General features: G+C 43.4%; 1 protein-coding gene across 3 annotated transcripts in view; it reads right to left on the bottom strand.

Annotated features, from left to right (window-relative positions):
• Window positions 1-1,729: 1,729 nt before the first annotated feature.
• sfmbt1 (Scm like with four mbt domains 1) overlaps window positions 1,730-21,055 on the bottom strand; it is a 39,162-nt gene continuing 19,836 nt past the window's right edge. For 2 of the 3 annotated variants that reach the window (XM_079509850.1, XM_079509851.1), the window contains exons 10-21: window positions 20,032-20,114; window positions 17,244-17,370; window positions 16,624-16,737; window positions 14,669-14,711; window positions 13,939-14,006; window positions 12,628-12,767; window positions 10,770-10,879; window positions 9,889-10,064; window positions 6,848-7,029; window positions 5,772-5,996; window positions 3,811-3,939; window positions 1,730-3,078 (exon numbers count right to left, since the gene is read on the bottom strand). In XM_079509850.1, coding sequence (XP_079365976.1) covers window positions 2,938-3,078; window positions 3,811-3,939; window positions 5,772-5,996; window positions 6,848-7,029; window positions 9,889-10,064; window positions 10,770-10,879; window positions 12,628-12,767; window positions 13,939-14,006; window positions 14,669-14,711; window positions 16,624-16,737; window positions 17,244-17,370; window positions 20,032-20,114 — 1,538 coding nt within the window. In that variant the 3' untranslated portion in view covers window positions 1,730-2,937. The remainder of the gene's footprint in view (window positions 3,079-3,810; window positions 3,940-5,771; window positions 5,997-6,847; window positions 7,030-9,888; window positions 10,065-10,769; window positions 10,880-12,627; window positions 12,768-13,938; window positions 14,007-14,668; window positions 14,712-16,623; window positions 16,738-17,243; window positions 17,371-20,031; window positions 20,115-21,055) is intronic. The other variant, XR_013790771.1, reaches the window with a different exon arrangement.

Raw genomic sequence — 21,055 nt, 5'->3', positions numbered from 1 at the left:
AACCAAACAAAACACAAGTATAATATTATCATACTTTGGTGGCCCACTTGCAATACCCTCACAGCCCACCAGTGGGCTCCGGCCCACAGGTTGAGAATCACTGATACAACAGGCCAGGCTCCTGAAAAACAGCACTCACCTTTGGAATTATGCTTACTACAGTATGATAAAGCAGATTTTACTTATTTTTTATTTTTCTCCATTTGGAAGATACCCTGGCAGACTATCTACACCCAAAGCAAATTGTTTCGGCCTATGCTGTGCATATACCCAAGTTACTTTTACACACTAGGCTGGACAACAAAGAACTACATCTGTAGTTGTGTCTAAATGGAAGTGAGTGGGGATCCTGGATCCAGAACCGGATCCAACATTGAGGAACCGGAGTCGGTTCCATCACATTTCGGAACCGTTTCCGGAAGTGGATTTAAATGATCACACTGTCCGAGTCATGGTACGGTATACAATTACAATAGTGGTTCTCAAACATTCTAATTTCAAGGACCACCATGACCATAACCGCGTGTACAAATGGAACCATTTGTACACTCAAGAGTTACAGACCTGTAAGGGTCCAAAGCTATGTATCCCAGAGGGTCCCTGGACCTCGTTTTGAGAACCACTAGAATAACATGCAGGCAATACTGTTAGTACATACGATTTAACTTGTGTTTATCAACAATTATAATGAAAGCCAAACATTTTACATATTTAAAAAACAAATATATACAAATCATTAAAGGGAACCTTTAAGGAATCAGACCGTCAACCAAATAAAACCGGTAAAGCTTATATGTAGCTATATATAAGCTATAGACAACATGTACACAACATGTTGTACTTCCAGTCAGTGGCGTGCAGACATTTAGAGGAGCAGGTGAAAAAAGGGCACCTTGTGCAGCACGTGGAACCGGCCGGTTGCCTTAATAGTGTGAGATTTATAGATTTTGGGGCCTAAATATTATATAGAGGGTATCCACGTGACATCACCATCAAACCCGGAAGTTATGCAGGAATGCCTACTGAGTGGCAAAAAACTACTTTCTGGCCTTGACAGCCCATACATCCAAACAGAAACGTCCTGTCTGATTGCATTAAACAATGTTAAACAATGTTAAACTCACTTTGCATGTTTATTTGCCACTCGATGTGCCATTCACTTGAAGCATGCGCATACCCTCTATTAGATGCTTTTTCATCAAGAATTGATCAATGCCACCATTGTCCACATACTGTACTGTACATACTGTACTGTACAAAAAAACAAAAAAAAACGTTTATTTTTTTTCCTCAAAAGGGCACATTGCTGTCCAGAGGGAAAGGGGCCTCCCCCTAGTGTCTATCTGTGCACGCCACGTGCTTCCAGTTAGGACACTTTTGGACGGTAGTTCTGCACCAGGATTTAAACTGGGAACAAGCATCACTCTGAGTCTACACACAAACAACAGTGGCGTGCACAGACATTTAGAGGGGCAGGTGCTCAAGTTAAAAAAGGGCACCTTGTGCAGCGCGTGGAACCGGCCGGTTGCCTTAATCCATTTTGGGCGGGAACCCCTTTTGGTGTTAGCATTATGTTATGCTTTAGCTATTGAAAAATAGCAGATCTACAAGCTCATAGCGCGCCACCGAGTGGCGCGCTATGAGCTTGTAGGTCTGCTATTTTTGAAAAACCAAAAAGAAAAAAAGAAAAAAAAAAGTTATTTTTTTCCTTTTTTTTCAAAAGGGCACATTGCCAAAAGGGCAGGGGGTGCTCTAGCACCCCCTAGTGTCTATCTGTGCACGCCACTGGAGATGGCCAATTGCTTCGGTAGAAAATCGATCTAATAATCACCCTGTTGCACTAGAAGAGATTTGATATGTACACTATATACAAAACACATGCACTTGTATATACATTTTGCATACCACTGTTTCAGTACATGGTTCCAACTTTGTGCTTTGCCGTATAGGATCCTTGCATTGTCAACCGCTCTTAAGTAGTAGTACTATACACGTCTAAATATGAAACCTCCTGGTCCCTCATAAAGACTGCGTACGTTCGCTGAACTCTCAAATACGTCTTTTTCTACTTAAAGGGGGAACACCACTCAACTCTGGTAGTTGAGAGCATGTATTATTCACGTGATACAAACCATTAATAAATGGTTAACACAAACACTCGCTTGGAATTAGAGAGAAGCATAACCCTGTGGTTATTATTCGGATCGAGTTGCTAGAACTGGAAATGCATTAGATTATCAAAGTTGTGGAAGCAGGTATAGGCTGGACCTTAACAGATGGCCTGCACAACAATAATGCAACGAACCCTCTATAAACATTCTTGGGTACGTATGCTGCCGCGTATGTTACAATTCACAACTTCGATTCTCTTCGTAGCATTGAAATCCCATGTTCTAAGGACCACTTCGCCTTTCTTCCCCAAACGTTCCAGACTATGGAAGATGTTAAGTAGTGCATTTCTCCCACAACACACACACACACGCACACGCACACGCACACGCACACGCACACACACGCACACCCAGCTGCCCTGGGTCATATACCACAAACATGTTGAAAATCGAGCATTATTCTCCTTTCAAGACGGCGCATGAAGGCGGGTAGAAAACAACAATAGATGAGACACAAGAACAGCCCAATGTGGTTGTAGTTGTTGTTGTTGTTGTCACCCTTGGAATGAGGAACAGAAACCGCCGGCTCCCCTTAGATCCATCACGTGTCCACGCATGGTGCACTGCCGTGGACCCCCCCCCCCCCCCCCCCCCCCCCCCCCCCGCTCCTTTCCTGTGCTGGAATGCAGGATTCAAAAGAAAGTGCGGCGGCGGCAGAACATCGAAGGCGCAAACGCGGTCCAGTCTGTTTCTCGGGTTTCTCGAGAGCAGGATGTAATGTCTGTCTGTCTTGTCTGTCTGTTTTTGCTCCTCTCCAACGTTGGGGCTATGTGGCGAACTGCTGATAGAACGCCAGCTTGACCCTCTCGATGTGGTGGCACAGCTTGATGGCCGGCCCCAGCTTCAGGTCCATGCACTCCTGCACGGTCGGGAGGTTGAGGAGGAGCAGGGCCTGTCCATCAATCTCCTGGAAAAATAAAATTAAAAGAAATCAATTTGATTATTATCGTTCATAATATGGTCTTTCCGCAGTTGTGAGGAAAGCATTAGTTCTAGGCAGCCAGATGTCAAGCTTAAACCCATTAACCCATTTTGGGCGGGAACCCCTTTTGGTGTTTTAAGCATTATGTTATGCTTTAGCTGTTGAAAAATAGCAGATCTACAAGCTCATAGCGCGGCACCGAGTGCCGCGCTACGAGCTTGTAGGTCTGCTATTTTTGAAAAATCGTGAAAATGTGGCGCAAATCTTTGAATATTTATTGTTAAAGAGTGAACGTTTTTAACTCAAATATTTGCTTCTGGGGGGGTCCCTGGAACTACATATTTTCAGATGGGGGTCGGCGGCCAATAACATATCATTTTTGGGGTCCTTGACATGAAATATTGAGCACAACTGATACAGAAACATAGGTATTTCAGAAAAACTGTCATGATTTAGAAGACATTTTTTAAATTTCGATGTCGGGCCTAAATGGGTTAGTCCATTAAAGCAGATGTACAAGCAGAAGTGACGTGCTGTGAGCTTGTACATCTGCTATTTTTTGAATATCCAATGTTAAAATCAAAAATTGCACATAATTATACTTGGTTGCAGGTGCAGGTGTGGTGCATCAAAGTCAAACATAGCAGATATACAAGTTCACAAGGCGGTAGACTAGCTTGTAGACTAGCGTGTCATGTGTGGATGTGCTCTCGTTACCTGATCTAAGAAGATCCGTGCCAGGGGGGCACAGTCAGTGGTCCTGATGAAGCGCACCACATCCGTGACCGTCCACTCCAGGGGGCTGGTGTCCAAACACAGCTTCTGAGGAGCCTCTATTTTAGCGATCTATAAACAACACAAAGGAGGACAGTCAAGACACGGCGTAGTACATATGGTTTTAGAGCTCTATTGTGTCCGAGTAGCTCATTCGGTAGAGCACTCGCCTCTTGACCAGGGGCGGCAGTGATCAGGGGTAGAGTGGCCAGTAGAGCAGCCAGTTGGTCCCGGGCTCCCCCAGAGTTAGTGGGGTTACTTTCTCTGGCATAGGCAGCTCCCGGCAGGATCCACCGGGAGAAACTAGACACAGCTGCAGGACATGAGACTAATTAATTAGAACGACAGAGAGGAGTGTGTGTGTGTGTGTGTGAGTGTGTGTACGTGTGTGCGTGTCTGCTTCAATTTAACAAAGGTGCAGATGATCAGAAATCAGCAGAGAGAGACCAACGTTTGCACTACTCTATGCCGAATTGAAGAGGCCCCAGACTTTTCTTTTCTCCCTGGAAATAAAAACGTCTGGGTTTCCGAGGCTAGTGTCAAAGTGTCCTTGAGCAAGACTGAATAATAAAAGCGCTATATAAATGCACCATTTACAAGGTCATGAGTTCGATCCCGGGCACCGCCAACTCAGCGAATTGAGTAGCACGGCTTGAGTGTGGCAAGTTGTGCGGTAAGTACTGGGAGCTTATAGTTTCAGTCTAGCGCAGTAGAGCACTGTGAAACTGATACCAACAACACATTGGCTGATACCAACAAATTGCCTCTCCGACCTACATACTTAGAGCTCTATTATAAAACACACATGGAGGCAGGAGACAGTCACACATAGTATAGTGGTCCACCTACCAGCCTAATATTACTACGCACAAGTCATCAAGAATTGAAAGCATTTTATATCGATCGGGAGCCTTGATTATTAACCCAATCTGCCCCACCTGTTAAACAGAAACGCGCAGTGCAGTTGCCAGAGATATGGGGACAATTGAAAGAATAAATAACCGTGGGCGCATCCATGTGCACATCGCACGTAATTTTTTATATCTGAAATAAAAAATAAATATTAAAAAATAAAATAAAAAACAAAATAAATAAATAACGCAATTTTACGTCTTGGCACAGGTAGGGTATGCTGCTTAAAACGTAACCTGACGTTCCTGGCACAGATTGCGTTAAAATTAATAAAGAAGTTATGATGAGGAATTTCCCATCATGCATTCACTCAAATACGGCCTTTGAAGTTCCCACCCATGGTGTGATAACGCCAAGGCCTGTCCAAACACAATGCCTTCTTGTCACCTGTGACCATCTCTACTGCTTCCCCATCACGCATTCACTCGGTCACCAAAAGGACATTTAAATGTATTGAAATGTGTCTATACAAACTCAGCTTTGAAGCTCATCGGAACCACGCTGTGATAACAGAGCTTGACACATGGCCCTGTTCTCTGGGACCATTTGCTGCTCACCTGCTCCCCCCCCCACCCCCCTACATTCCTTAGCAAATATTCCTTTCATCTTGATAAACTTGTATTGACTTCTGCATCCTTTCCCTAAAACCCCTTCTCTCATGTCTTTTTCTGCCCCACCTTCTGGGTGTGGTCTATCACTGCATATAAACTGTACCTCTGAATTGTGACATGGATGCCTGCTTTGAGACCAGTGTGTGCTGCAGCATCCGTGTATTCCTGTGCACGTTAAATAAAGATCATCAGACAGACCTTGCTCGCCTCCTGATTCCTCACGCGTTAGTTCAGTGCAAAACCTGCGACATCAATTATCACTGTCATTACACATTTAATTCCATTCGTTTGAGTGTTTTTTGGAATAAAGTTATGACCAGAGAGGAAAGAAAAGATGCAAAGCACACGGGTCAAGGTAGAAAGGTAACGTGGTATAGGTACCTTTGGCGAGGGCGGACGGTTCTCGTCGTCAGATAAGGACGGAGAGCGAGGCTTCCTCCGCCGGCGCGCGGGTCTGGGCGTGGCCGGCGGCGAGGGCGACGGCGTCGGAGGCTGAGATTTACCCACGGAATATTCAGAGTCGTCCTGGAGGTCGTCCTGCAGCTCCGAACCCGAATCCTCACTCAGGGAGTCATCCTCGTCCAGGTCTTCCTCCTCTCCACTGCCCTGTGATGTCAAACACACATGGATGGAAGGTATAAAGAAAACATGCCTGGGGAATGTTTGTGTGAATATACGGTACGCACTAGTACAGTTCTAGTTGTATACAACCCCCCCCCCCCCCCCCCCCCCACACACACACACACACACCATCCACATGTGCAATACCTATTTTATATACATACAATACAGTTGTCTCTGAAAACGCTCCATTCCCATTGAAATAAATCGTCAGAATGCGCCCTCATAGGTAGAATATTAGTGTGGTGTGACCGTGCCCTTAGAGGCTATTTGTAGGTGTTGGGGTAAGAGTTGTCCCTATTTTAAACTTAGTGCGATCATATCATATCACACACCAACAAATATAGATGAGGTTGTAGATCTACTATATGCTTTCGACTATTTTCAGCTTTTTTTAAATACCGTCCTAAAATCTTGATGTCGTCACAAGTAATACTAACGAGTGTGTGTGTGTGTGTGTGTGTGTGTGTGTGTGTGTGTGTGTGTGTGTGTGCGTGCGTGCGTGCGTGCGTGCGTGCGTGCGTGCTAGGGCATTCACTTCTAGTCATTTTTACTAGTTGACTAGTTGCCTAGTTTACTAGTCGACTAGTTGTTTAACCACCTATTTTTGAAATAAATATATGTACATTTAAAAACTGTCTACCTGATCTTGAGGCCTACAAAATCGGGGGAAAAAAAATAATATATATATATTGTTTTTCTTATCAACTAGTCAACTAGTACCAGCAAGGTCGACTAGTGGATTTGCTTAATGCCCTAGTGTGTGCGTGAATGCCCTAGTGCGTGCGTGCGTGCGTGCGTGCGTGCGTGCGTGCGTGCGTGCGTGCGTGCGTTACCAGTGGAGAGCCAGCGGGTGTGTTGTCCAGCGACGCGGAGGAGCGTCTCTTCTTGTGAACAAACAGCTGCTTCCTCCTCTTCCTCCTCCGCCCCCTCCTCTTCACTCCTCCCCCCTCCAGGTTGGAGTGGCCCCCGGGCGGGCGGCCCACCCGCCTGCTCTTCTTCTTGCCGTAGTAATACGCTGGAGGAAGAAGAAAGAGAGAGATTCTCATTAACCCATTTAGGCCCGGGAACGATTCTACAAATGCCTTCTAAATCCTGACAGTTTTCTGAAAAACCCCACGTTTCTATGTCAGTCGTTCTCAAACATGTCAAGGACCCCAAAAAAATATCTGCATTTGGCTGCCGACCCCCATCTGAAATTATGTTGTTCCAGTGACCACCCAGAAGCAGATATGAGTTAAAAAACGTTCGCTCTGAAAGAATATATATTCAAAGATTTGCGCTACATTTTCACGATTTTTCAAAAATTGCAGACCTACAAGCTCGTAGCGCGGCACTCGGTGCCGCGCTACGAGCTTGTAGATCTGCTATTTTTCAATAGCTAAAGTATAACATAAAACTCCAAAAGGGGTTCCCGCCCAAAATGGATTAATGAAGGACTAAAAGTGAAGGACCTCCGACAGGTTCCGTGGTTAGCAGTGCATCATTAACCCATTCAGGCCTGACGTCAAAATTTAAAAAAAAAAGTTTTCTAAATCATGACAATTTTCGGAAAGATTTGAGGCACATTTTAACGATTTTTCAAAAATAGCAGACCTACAAGTTCATAGCGCGCCACTCGGTGGCGCGCTATGAGCTTGTAGATCTGCTATTTTTCAATAGCTAAATTATAACAATGTTTAAAACACCAAAAGGGGTTCCCGCCCCAAAATGGGTTAATGGTTAATGTGGTTAAACGCTAACGTGACATGGATGCGTTCCAGGTCTCAATGGATTAACAGGGACATGTGCATCTTCCAACAGGCAACATTTACATGAATGCATAATGCAACAGAATACTGTTACCATCCCACCACATGCCCATGTGGTTCATGAATCTACTTTGTATGTATTCATTCCCAGACTTTTAGCGCAAGAGCCAAAAGAGAAATTACAGTAGATGTTTGCCCAGGAAACAGCAGATTGCTATTTTAACTATTTCTTAAGCATTTATTTCGATTTATTTATGGGAATTATTTTGGTTTTAAGATTGTGATTATGAAATACTTTTGAAAAATGTTGGAATTGTTTTTTAATTGTTGAAAAGTTGAGACTTTTTATTTATTTAACCCGTTTTGGGCAGGAACCCCTTTTGGTGTTTTAAACATTGTTATAATTTAGCTATTGAAAAATAGCAGATCTACAAGCTCATAGCGCGCCACCGAGTGGCGCGCTACGAGCTTGTAGGTCTGCTATTTTTGAAAAATTGTGAAAATATTTATTTCAGAAAACTGGAGGATTTAGAAGATTTTTTTTTAATTTTGAGGTCAGGCCTAAATGGGTTAAACTGTTTCGGGACCAGTGTCTTCCAATGTAAAACTGGAGTCACTTCCTGACTTGTCTAACGTAATTGAAATGCGAGTCAAATCGGACCCTGGCCAGACTGAAGGCCTATTCATACTCCTGTTTTAGGTGATAAGGTGACCACCGAAACAGTGGTTAGTAAAAACAGAGAGTGGTGTGTGTGCTGCTGGGGGCTTCATCTAATCATTGCAAAGTCCGTTTCTCCAAGCAGGCCAAGCAGCCTAAAGGCCTATTCATAGTCTGGATTTTCGGTGGTGAGGTGACCACCGCTCCGGTGGTGAGCTGACCACCGGAGCTGAAATAACGTTGAGCGGTGGTGAGTAAAAACAGAGAGAAGGGCTGGAGCGGTGGCGGTGGTTTGCTCTTCACCGCGGCTCGTGACGTCATGTTGTAGTTCGGTGGTCACCTCACCACCGAAAATCCACACTATGTATGAGCCTTTACTGTATTTGGTCTTGGTGAGGACCGAGCAGTTCTACAGTAACTTACTGTATTTGGTCTTGGTGAGGACGGAGCAGTTCTACAGTAACTTACTGTATTTGGTCTTGGTGAGCACGGAGCAGTTCTACAGTAACTTACTGTATTTGGTCTTGGTGAGCACGGAGCAGTTCTACAGTAACTTACTGTATTTGGTCTTGGTGAGGACGGAGCAGTTCTACAGTAACTTACTGTATTTGGTCTTGGTGAGGACGGAGCAGTTCTACAGTAACTTACTGTATTTGGTCTTGGTGAGGACGGAGCAGTTCTACAGTAACTTACTGTATTTGGTCTTGGTGAGGACGGAGCAGTTCTACAGTAACTTACTGTATTTGGTCTTGGTGAGGACGGAGCAGTTCTACAGTAACTTACTGTATTTGGTCTTGGTGAGCACGGAGCAGTTCTAACTTACTGTATTTGGTCTTGGTGAGGACGGAGCAGTTCTAACTTACTGTATTTGGTCTTGGTGAGGACGGAGCAGTTCTAACTTACTGTATTTGGTCTTGGTGAGGACGGAGCAGTTCTAACTTACTGTATTTGGTCTTGGTGAGGACAGAGCAGTTCTACAGTAACTTACTGTATTTGGTCTTGGTGAGGACGGAGCAGTTCTAACTTACTGTATTTGGTCTTGGTGAGCACGGAGCAGTTCTAACTTACTGTATTTGGTCTTGGTAAGCACGGAGCAGTTCTAACTTACTGTATTTGGTCTTGGTGAGGACGGAGCAGTTCTAACTTACTGTATTTGGTCTTGGTGAGCACGGAGCAGTTCTAACTTACTGTATTTGGTCTTGGTGAGGACGGAGCAGTTCTAACTTACTGTATTTGGTCTTGGTGAGGACGGAGCAGTTCTAACTTACTGTATTTGGTCTTGGTGAGGACGGAGCAGTTCTAACTTACTGTATTTGGTCTTGGTGAGCACGGAGCAGTTCTAACTTACTGTATTTGGTCTTGGTAAGCACGGAGCAGTTCTAACTTACTGTATTTGGTCTTGGTGAGGACGGAGCAGTTCTAACTTACTGTATTTGGTCTTGGTAAGCACGGAGCAGTTCTAACTTACTGTATTTGGTCTTGGTAAGCACGGAGCAGTTCTCGGAGCAGTGCTCCAGGACCATCTTGGGTCCAAACAGGTTGGGGCAGCACTCCAGCTTGATGCAGGTCTTCCTGCAGAAGTCCGCCACGCGGTCCACCGTGCGGACGACCTCCACCGTGGCCCTGTAACTCTTCCCTTTATACCTGAGCACGGGAGAGAGAGAGAGAGAGAGGAGAGGAAGCAATGTTCATTTAATATTCAGGAATTGTTCATGTAAATGTTTTTGGGCAGAAACCTCTTATCTCCATATTTTAGATCTGCAAGATTATCAGTCGTTTGCGCCGCATTTCGCGCTTGGAGATCTGCTACTTTTGATGCTTTTGAGTGACGCTGCTGTAGTGTGATCAAGTGTAGGGGTGTTTTTCAGAAAAGATCAGGATTTGGAAGCAGTATAGAATTGGCCTCAGGTCTTAACGGGTTGAACAGGGAACTAAACAGGCTTTCCAGTGCTATAAAAAGGTATTTGCCAAGTAGCATTGTTACAGATACATATGGGCTCCATTTTCGTCACCGCTAAACCCCTTATCCCTTAACTTCTTTGCTTTTTTTTTTACTATTTTGCAAAACATTTTTGAATAGTTAAAATGGCCAGTCTACAAGCTCAAAACGTGTCAATGTAGATTGGCTAGTTGAACTATTCAAAAATGTTTTTCAAAATAGTAAAAAAGGCAAAGAAGTTTAGTGATAAGGGGTTTAGCGGTGACGAAAATGGAGCCCATAATCTACACAAGCACACATTTCGGAACTTCGTATTTTATGTTATTTCTTTCCTTTGCGCATCATTCAGCGCCTGGCTCTGAACCAGACACTGCTGAAGGACTGTACAGTAAATGGTGCTTTCTCCTCACTTGGCTTTGAGCGTCTCCCCGTTGCCTTGGTAACGAGCCTCCTGGTCCAGCTGGAGTTCTCTCAGCACACGGCTGGGCTTGTACGCCGAGTTGATCAGCAGAGTCAACACCTGTACCATTCAACACATGATCAGCAGAGTCAACACCTGTACCATTCAACACATGATCAGTAGAGTCAACACCTGTACCATTCAACACATGATCAGCAGAGTCAACACCTGTACCATTCAACACATGATCAGTAGAGTCAACACCTGTACCATTCAACACATGAGTTGATCAGCAGAGTCAACACCTGTACCATTCAACACATGAGTTGATCAGCAGAGTCAACACCTGTACCATTCAACACATGAGTTGATCAGCAGAGTCAACACCTGTACCATTCAACACATGATCAGTAGAGTCAACACCTGTACCATTCAACACATGATCAGTAGAGTCAACACCTGTACACATGCGTGCACAGGTAGGTTAGCCTGTACAGTATGTGGTCTTCGTGTGTACACGTCCTAGCGCGTCCTCAATGATATCAGGCGAGAGAAGAATATTCTGAATTTTCTTCAGAGTAAAAGCAGCGGCCATGTCTTTCCGGCACCCCAGAGCTCCTATTTTGAAGGCATCCCGGCACCGATTGTGTTAACAGTTTGCAAAACAGTATAAAGCGGTACGATTATACAATGATGCTAAAGGGATAACATATATATAGATAATAAGTATCAAAAGTAGCAGATCCACAAGATTCAAAGCTTTGAGCTTGTAGATCTGCTATTTTTTTTATTTATTTTTAATCCGGAAACGTAACAGTTTTGGACATAATGAGGCAACAGAGACAGTATATTAAATGGTAAATGGTGCATTCATACATCGACTTAATCCAAAGTGCTTTTCCATTCACGCATCCATGCAAGCCACCAACCTCCTCATCGGGAGCAGTCGGGGGTTCCGTCAGTGTCTTGCTCAAGGACACTTCCACACTAATAAAACGTCTGGGTTTCCGAGGCTACTTCGACACTAACTCAGGATTGAGCATGGGATCTAACTTCCGTTTCCCAAGCGCGTCCTGAGCCCATTATTATTACATATTGTAATATACTGTACATATTGTATATGTAAAGCTTGGAGTGGTCCTTTTGCTATTTTATTACATTTTCATTTTACCCAAACATGTAAGAAAAAAGTAATTGAAAAAAACACAGGCCCCTCACACATTAGAAGGCAACTATGTTATCAATGAATCTATGGTTAAAATGGGTTTATACAGGAATGGGTCGGGTTTGATAAAATGAACATCAAATATCTAAATACTGAATCAAGCATCTTAAGAAGTGTCTGGGGTGTTCCAGTTGCCAGAGAGTAGACGTTAATGATATCAATACGCATAATACGTCACTGGCCATAAGGTGGTTAAAATGACCCCAAACAGGTTTGAAAGTGAAATATCCCTTTAAGTTTTAAGTATCTGATCCATGTAAAGAAGGAAAACGATATGCACATCCCATTTTCAGAATACGGTGCTGGGCCCAAAAAGTGACTAAATGAAGAAAAAAGTGGAATCTCAGCACGCAATATAATTCAGCTCCCCGTCCTTTTTATTTCAACCTAAATACAACAACGTTTCGCCCCTCCGGGCTTTCTCAAGTTCTTTCTTAACCCATTTTGACCTGAGATCAGATTCTAAAAATGTCTTCTACATCCTGACAGTTTTCTGAAAAAGCTATGTTTCTATGTCAGTCGTTCTTCGATTTTTCGCTATGAGCTTGTAGATCTGCTATTTTTCAATAGCTAAAGCATAACGTAATGCTAACACCAAAAGGGGTTCCCGCCCAAAATGGATTAAGTATCTGATCTGCCTCACCTCTTTGAGCACGAGGGCACAGTTCCCGGGGCCGATGAACTGGGGCAGCTCAGCGATGCGTCCCTTGTTCAGGTACGGCCCGGAGAAACAGCGGTGGTTGAAGTAGATCTGGGGCGAGCTGTACTTCCCGTTCCCCTGTCCTGCAGCGCAGATACACAACACACGACGACAACAACAGATACAGCAGTCAGTATAGACACAGGTTATCATCCCAATGTCAGTGGTGGGTACTCACATTTACTTTAAAGGAGTAGTTCCACCCCAAAAAAGTACTTATATTTTCTAACAAATGCACACCCCATGAAGCCTTAATTATTATTATTTTTTTGTCTCAATAATGCCAATATGCCAAAACCAATAATGTGATGACTGGGTAACTCAAAGAGACCCAAAGACTCTCCTACTGAGTCTCCTATTGACCGATGCGGATGGCCTGGTCATCGAATCATTGGCTCAGGAATGTGACAAAAACTAAGTAAGAAATAAAAGTCTGATAAAAATGACTTTTAGTGATTATGCAGAATGTCCCGTTTCACAAGTTAAGTGTAATAAATAATACATAAATAAGTAATAAATACAAAATATTTGAAATCGCCCATTTGAAAATAGCTGATTTGAAATATTTTTTAAATAGGGCTGAAGTGGGTAATATACGTTTTCTAATAACAATCAAAATCTACAAAGTAACTTGTAACAAAAGTTTTCAAATAATTAGGTTATTTTAGGAGTAAAATGTACAATATTTGCCTCTGAAGTGTAGTGGAGTATAAGTAAAAAATATATTGTAATTACTCCAGTAAAGTACTTCCATAAAAACACAGTACCTGAGTAACAGTACCTATGCTACTTCCCACCACTGGCCAGTGTAGCACCTTAACCCATTTGGGCCTGATTTCTTTTTTAAATGTCTTCTAAATCATGACAGTTTTCTGAAATACCCATGTTTCTACGTCAGTGGTGTTCAATATTTCATGTCAAGGACCCCCAGAATTATGTGTATTTGGCCGCCGACACCAATTTGAAAATATGTTGTTCCAGGGACACCCCCAGAAGCAAAGATTTGAGTTGAAATGTTCGCTCTGAAAGAATAATAGTATATATTCAAAGTTTTGCGCCACATTTTGAGGATTTAAAAGAAATAGCAGACCTACAAGCTCATAGCGCGGCACTCGGTGCCGCGCTATGAGCTTGTAGATCTGCTATTTTTCAATAGCTAAAGTATAACACAATGCTTAAAACACCAAAAGGGGTTCCCGCCTAAAATGGGTTAAACCTCAAAGTGGAAGAGCGGAGGGACGCGACGTCACTCACCTGTCTCTGACTGGCTGGACACGTGTTGCTTGACGGAGTCAGGCGACGAAGACTTGGGCGAGCTTCGGCTGTTAACGTTACGGGAGGCAGAATAGCAGAGGTTCAGTTCAGAGGACGGGCACTGGAACCTGGAATGACTTCAAACTCTAAAGACACTAAATGGAACTGTAGGCGAGTTACACCAATGGCACCCAAACTTTATAGGCTGTGATGCCCCCAAATCAATAATATTTCAACACGATTGTGAGCTTGTAGATTTGCTATTTTCACGTTTGCTTTCTTATATAATATTTGACAATTTGGCCAATATTGGTATTACAAAGATCATTAAATAGTAACTGTAGAAATGTGTAGATACCCTGTGCAGACTTAGGGCTCCATTTTCTCTAAACTTATTTGCCTTTTTTTACTATTTTGCAAAACATTTTTGAATAGTTAAAATGGCCAGTCGACAAGCTCACAACGTGTCAATGTAGATTGGCTAGTTGAACTATTAAACAATGTTTTTCAAGATAGTACAAAAATAAGTTTAGGGATAAGGGGTTTAGCGGTGACGAAAATGGAGCCCTTAGTGTGTTGTGTGTGTGTTGGTTTGTTTACGGTTGAGTGAGAAAACAATGTTGGACGTTAAGTAACAATTTTGGCACCCCCAGTTCACGCACCACTGTATTACACGTGTCTTGTGTTCATTCATGTGCACTGACCCGACCAAACAAAATAAAGAACTCACTGTGTCTCCGGCTGCACGACCGCGACCTTCCTCTGTTTCCCCGCTGGAAGAGAGGGAATAAGCGTTAAGTCACGCATCACTTCAGGTGTGGCGTAAATAGCATTAGTTTGTGTCATTCATTTGAAGTCCAGTGCAATGACTGAAACAGGTTTTGTTGTCGCAGTTATAATACTTGGAACAGAAAAGATAATACCCTATAGCAGGGGTCCTCAATAGGCGGACCGCGGTCCACGACCGGACCGCGTTTTTTTTAACTTGACATAATAAAAGTGTTCTTTGTGCCTCAACACAATACCTCTCATTTGCTGTGAATTTTTGGAGGGGAATATTTGTGAAACATTTTATTTCCATACTCTGCACCCCAGTATTGGTTGGTTGGGAGGGGATCCGATTTGTATAAGCTTGCCTTGGTGTGACTGTACTAAAAAGTATAGAGCCCCGCTCTCCCGTGGCCCGCGCCGCGCTCATGGGACCGGACCTTAGTCTTTTTCAAAAAATATTAGTGGACCTTCAGCATTTCTAGTTGAGGACCCCTGCCCTATAGGGCTCCATTTTCGTCACCGCTAAACACCTTATCCCTAAACCTCTTTGCCTTTTTTTTTTTTACTATTTTGCAAAACATTTTTGAATAGTTAAAATGGCCAGTCTACAAGCTCACAACGTGTCAATGTAGATTGGCTAGTTGAACTATTCAAAAATGTTTAAAAAAAAAAAGAAGAAGTTTAGGGATAAGGGGTTTAGCGGTGACAAAAATGGAGCCCACTGTGTTTTTTGTGTGTGGAGTAAGTAGTAGTAGGCCTTGCCGAGCCGTGAGGCCCATATACGTTTCTGTAGTGTACATGGACACAAGTAAAATCCCCTGGACATGATGTACAAGTAACACCCCCTGGATATGACACTAGTGTGTCGCATGCTGGGACCAAAGGGCCACGCCCACTCCACTTTTAGGTGATGTCGGTTAGTAAAAACAGAGAGACGTGTAATTGGGGTGAGCGGCTTAAGTGACGTCACGTAGTAGTTCTCCCAACCACCGCGGTGAGGAGGTCATCAACTAAAAGTGGAGTATGCGTGGGCCTTTAACCGGCCAATCCATCCCTTGATGCCGAGTTCCAAGCAGGGAGGAATGGGGTCCCGTTTTTATAGTCTTTGGTATGACCCAGGCCCGGGGATCGAACCCCCAACCTCCCAGTCTTAGGGCGGACACTCTAACCACAATGCCACTGAGCCGGTCTTCTCTGTATATTCTTATCTTGTGCATTTAAGGTATTAGTGTAGGTTAGTTAGGTATTAGTGTACAGCATATACCTAAGGGTTTGATGGTATTAGTGTAGGTTATTGGTACAGCATATACCTAAGGGTTTGATGGTATTAGTGTAGGTTATTGGTACAGCATATACCTAAGGGTTTGATGGGGTATTTGTGTAGGTTATTGGTACGGCATATACCTAAGGGTTTGATGGTATTAGTGTAGGTTATTGGTACAGCATATACCTAAGGGTTTGATGGTATTAGTGTAGGTTATTGGTACAGCATATACCTAAGGGTTTGATGGGGTATTAGTGTAGGTTATTGGTACGGCATATACCTAAGGGTTTGATGGTATTTGTGTAGGTTATTGGTACAGCATATACCTAAGGGTTTGATGGTATTAGTGTAGGTTATTGGTACGGCATATACCTAAGGGTTTGATGGTATTAGTGTAGGTTATTGGTACGGCATATACCTAAGGGTTTGATGGTATTAGTGTAGGTTATTGGTACGGCATATACCTAAGGGTTTGATGGTATTAGTGTAGGTTATTGGTACAGCATATACCTAAGGGTTTGATGGTATTAGTGTAGGTTATTGGTACAGCATATACCTAAGGGTTTGATGGGGTATTAGTGTAGGTTATTGGTACGGCATATACCTAAGGGTTTGATGGTGTTAGTGTAGGTTATTGGTACGGCATATACCTAAGGGTTTGATGGGGTAGACCAGAGGGTAACCGTTTGTCTCACACCAGCTGACGGGGAAGATGTCCAGAGAGTCCACGTGAACGATCACCTCCGGCATGGGCTGTTTCAGCCCTGGAAAACAAATAGACAGGCATTCAGTTCGGACTTAAAAGTGGTTATTTTGATGACGGCCCCCCGTGGAGCACCCTCAAAAAGAGAGGTACCCCGGACTTCACTTTGAGAACCACTACTGTAGCAGTAGACTGGAACTCACCTATGCTTTTTATGGCATAGTAGCTCCTGGCAGAAACTAGACACAGCTGCTGGACATGAGACTAATTAATTAGAGCGACAGAGAGAGAGAGAGGAGTGTGTGTGTGTGTGTGTGTGTGTGTGTGTGTGTGTGTGTGTGTGTGTGTGTGTGTGTGTGTGTGTGTGTGTGTCAATTTAACTAAGGTGCAGACTATCAGAAATCAGCAGAGTGAGCGACGTTAGTACGTTTGCGCTACTGTATGCCGAATTGAAGTGGACTCGGCCCCAGACCTTTTTTTTTCTCCCTGGAAATAAAAACGTCTGGGTTTCCGAGGCTACTGTAGCAGAGAGGACAGAACAAAAAGCCGGGTTTATGTTCTTCTCACCTTCTAGGCTGAGCCAAATGTGTTGACCTTTGACCCTGGTCACCGTGGCCACGTGCACGTTCTCGGGTGACAGCGGGTTGACCGCCTCCAGTTTCATGGTCTCTCTGAAGCCGTGCTCGCACTCCTCCTGTCCAGGAAAAACACAACACACACTTATCAGAACCAGAAGACGGTCTCACATCACTCCAATCCTGGCCTCCCTGCACTGGCTTCCTGTGAATTTCCGGGTCCAGTTTAAAATGGTAAATGGTGCATTTATATAGCGCCTTTATCCAAGGCGCTTTACATAGATTGTGCATTACATTCACCCATTCACACACACATTCATACACCGATTGCGGCGGAAGCCATGCAAGGTACCAGCCAGCACATCGGGAGCAATTTGGGGTTCAGTGTCTTGCCCAAGGACACTTCGACATGTAGACAGGAGGAGCCGGTATTCGAACCGCCGACCCATGGATCATTGGACGACCTGCTCTACCTCTTGAGCCACAGTCGCCCGGTTTAAGGTACTGGTGCTCACTTTTAGAGCTATGCATGGTCAGGCCCCGGATTATCTGACTGACCTTGTGCCATGTTATGGGGCCCAGAAGGGCCCTTAGGTCTGCAGAATAGGGTCTGTTAGCCCCACCCTCCACTAAATTAAAAAACCAAAGGTGACAATTTCGTCAACAAATAAAAATTAAAGACTAAAATGTTAGGAAGGGACTAGTGGACAAGAGATCCAGTATAAGTCATTTTACACTGAAAATAGCAGATCTACAAGCTCACAACGCATCGCGCTGCAACACATTGTGAGCTTGTAGATCTGCTCAGCAATTGTAAAATCAATCATTACGACGGCATCAAGGCCCGCCAAAACACATTTTAGTCGACTAAATCAACTGTAGATTTAGTCGACTAAAATCTTATGGCATTTAGTCGACTAAAATGCTAACACTAAAACATTCAGGGCGACTGTGGCTCAAGAGGTAGAGCAGGTCGTCCAATGATCCATGGGATCCATGGGTCGGCGGTTTGAATCCCGGCTCCTCCTGGCTACATGTCGAAGTGTCCTTGGGCAAGACACTGAACCCCAAATTGCTCCCGATGTGCTGGTTGGTACCTTGCATGGCTTCCGCCGCAATCGGTGTATGAATGTGTGTGTGAATATGGGTGAATGTAATGCACATCTATCTATGTAAAGCGCCTTGGATAAAGGCGCTATACAAATGCACCATTTACCATTTATTTTTATTCCAGGTGACTCAAATTTGACTAAAAATAAATGAAAACTATTCAAGAGACTATGACTAAAACTAAAATCAAAATATGGTGCCAAAAACAACACTGCACCAATTTCACCGTAACACCACCATGCTGGAGTGACCGAGTGTGAGTCAGCGAGTGGCCGAGATTTGGGGTATTGGAATTTGCCACTGGACCACTGGTCTCTAACCCCATCCCGAGGAATGGGTGCCCAGAGTGCCCAAAAAGAGTAAAAAAACACAAACAATCCAACACCATACCCACTTCTGATGAAATGCATGTGTGTTAACCCATTTAGGCCTGACCTCAAAATTAAAAAAAAATCTTGTAAATCCTCTAGTTTTCTGAAATAAATATTTTCACGATTTTTCAAAAATAGCAGACCTACAAGCTCGTAGCGCGCCACTCGGTGGCGCGCTACGAGCTTGTAGATCTGCTATTTTTCAATAGCTAACTAAATTATAACAATGTTTAAAACATCAAAAGGGGTTAATGTTGACAGCAGCAATGAAAACATTCCGTCAGACGGCTGAATGTGTGGAGTTATGTCGTATAGTTAGTAGATCATTAAAGATAACACGACTTATTCTACAGTGTTAACACGACGAGGCAATGAAAGTTAATTAGCTGCCCCACATATTTCTACAGGCAGTCAGCCAGCCAGCCAGCCAGTCAGTCAGCCAGCCAGCCAGCCAGCCAGCCAGCCAGCCAGCCAGCGAGACATGCAGTCATCATCATTTGAGCTAAAAACGTTCGCTCTGAAAGAATATATTTTCAAGGTTTTGCTCCACATTTTCACGATTTTTCAAAAATAGCAGACCTACAAGCTCATAGCGCGGCACCGAGTGCCGCGCTATGAGCTTGTAGGTCTGCTATTTTTCAATAGCTAAAGCATAACATAATGCTTAAAACACAGAAAGGGGTTCCCGCCCCAAAATGAGTTAATAGCCATGTTGGGAAAACTCTAATTTCCTGCATGTACTTGTTAATGACAGGCAATAAAATAAAATAAAATAAAATAAAATAAAATAAAATAAAATAAAATAAAATAAAATAAAATAAAATAAAATAAAATAAAATAAAATAAAATAAAATAAAATAAAATAAAATAAAATAAAATAAAATAAAATAAAATAAAATAAAATAAAATAAAATAAAATAAAATAAAATAAAATAAAATAAAATAAAATAAAATAAAATAAAATAAAATAAATGGCGGTTAGGTTAAATAGTTGCACACAGGAGGATTGGGTAAGACTTAATATTAAGGCTGGATCTATAAAGCTTTATAACCACATTTAGAATGCACTTATACGGCATTATAACACCTAGAGGATTAGCACGCCCAGCAGTCTGCAGTGCAGACTAGAGTGTCTCCTTCAAATGACTCCTTCACTCTCACTGTGCAGCGCGCACACGCACACGCACACGCACACGCATTGGCTGTTTTTGCAACAGTATGACGAAGTCGGGCACTGATTTACAATTTAAGGAGGGGGGAAGAAATAACCATACAATGTTTCTGTTGTGAGTGACTCACCGTGGGGAAGCAGTGCTGTGGAGCTGCCTCTGCCTCGCACTGTTTCAGGTAGTCGGCCCAGTCAAAGTCCTGGCCCTGGAACCCTGAGGAGGAACAGGAAACAACACAATACTTAGTTTAAACAGTCAAAGTCCTGGCCCTGGAACCCTGAGGAGGAACAGGAAACAACACAATACTTAGTTTAAACAGTCAAAGTCCTGGAACCCTGGGAGGAACAGGGAACAACACAATACTTAGTTTAAACAGTCAAAGTCCTGGAACCCTGGGAGGAACAGGAAACAACACAATACTTAGTTTAAACAGTCAAAGTCCTGGCCCTGGAACCCTGAGGAGGAACAGGAAACAACACAATACTTAGTTTAAACAGTCAAAGTCCTGGCCCTGGAACCCTGAGGAGGAACAGGAAACAACACAATACTTAGTTTAAACAGTCAAAGTCCTGGCCCTGGAACCCTGAGGAGGAACAGGAAACAACACAATACTTAGTTTAAACAGTCAAAGTCCTGGAACCCTGGGAGGAACAGGGAACAACACAATACTTAGTTTAAACAGTCAAAGTCCTGGAACCCTGGGAGGAACAGGAAACAACACAATACTTAGTTTAAACAGTCAAAGTCCTGGCCCTGGAACCCTGAGGAGGAGCAGGAAACAACACAATACTTAGTTTAAACAGTCAAAGTCCTGGAACCCTGAGGAGGAACAGGAAACAACACAATACTTAGTTTAAACAGTCAAAGTCCTGCCCCTGGAACCCTGAGGAGGAACAGGAAACAACACAATACTTAGTTTAAACAGTCAAAGTCCTGGCCCTGGAACCCTGAGGAGGAGCAGGAAACAACACAATACTTAGTTTAAACAGTCAAAGTCCTGGAACCCTGAGGAGGAACAGGAAACAACACAATACTTAGTTTAAACAGTCAAAGTCCTGGCCCTGGAACCCTGAGGAGGAACAGGAAACAACACAATACTTAGTTTAAACAGTCAAAGTCCTGGCCCTGGAACCCTGAGGAGGAACAGGAAACAA

This window comes from Electrona antarctica, assembly GCF_951216825.1.
Source record: "Electrona antarctica genome assembly, chromosome: 9".
Lineage (NCBI taxonomy): Eukaryota > Metazoa > Chordata > Actinopteri > Myctophiformes > Myctophidae > Electrona > Electrona antarctica.
The sequence above is the reverse complement of the archived record's forward strand: the minus strand, read 5'-3'. Positions and strand labels throughout refer to the sequence as shown.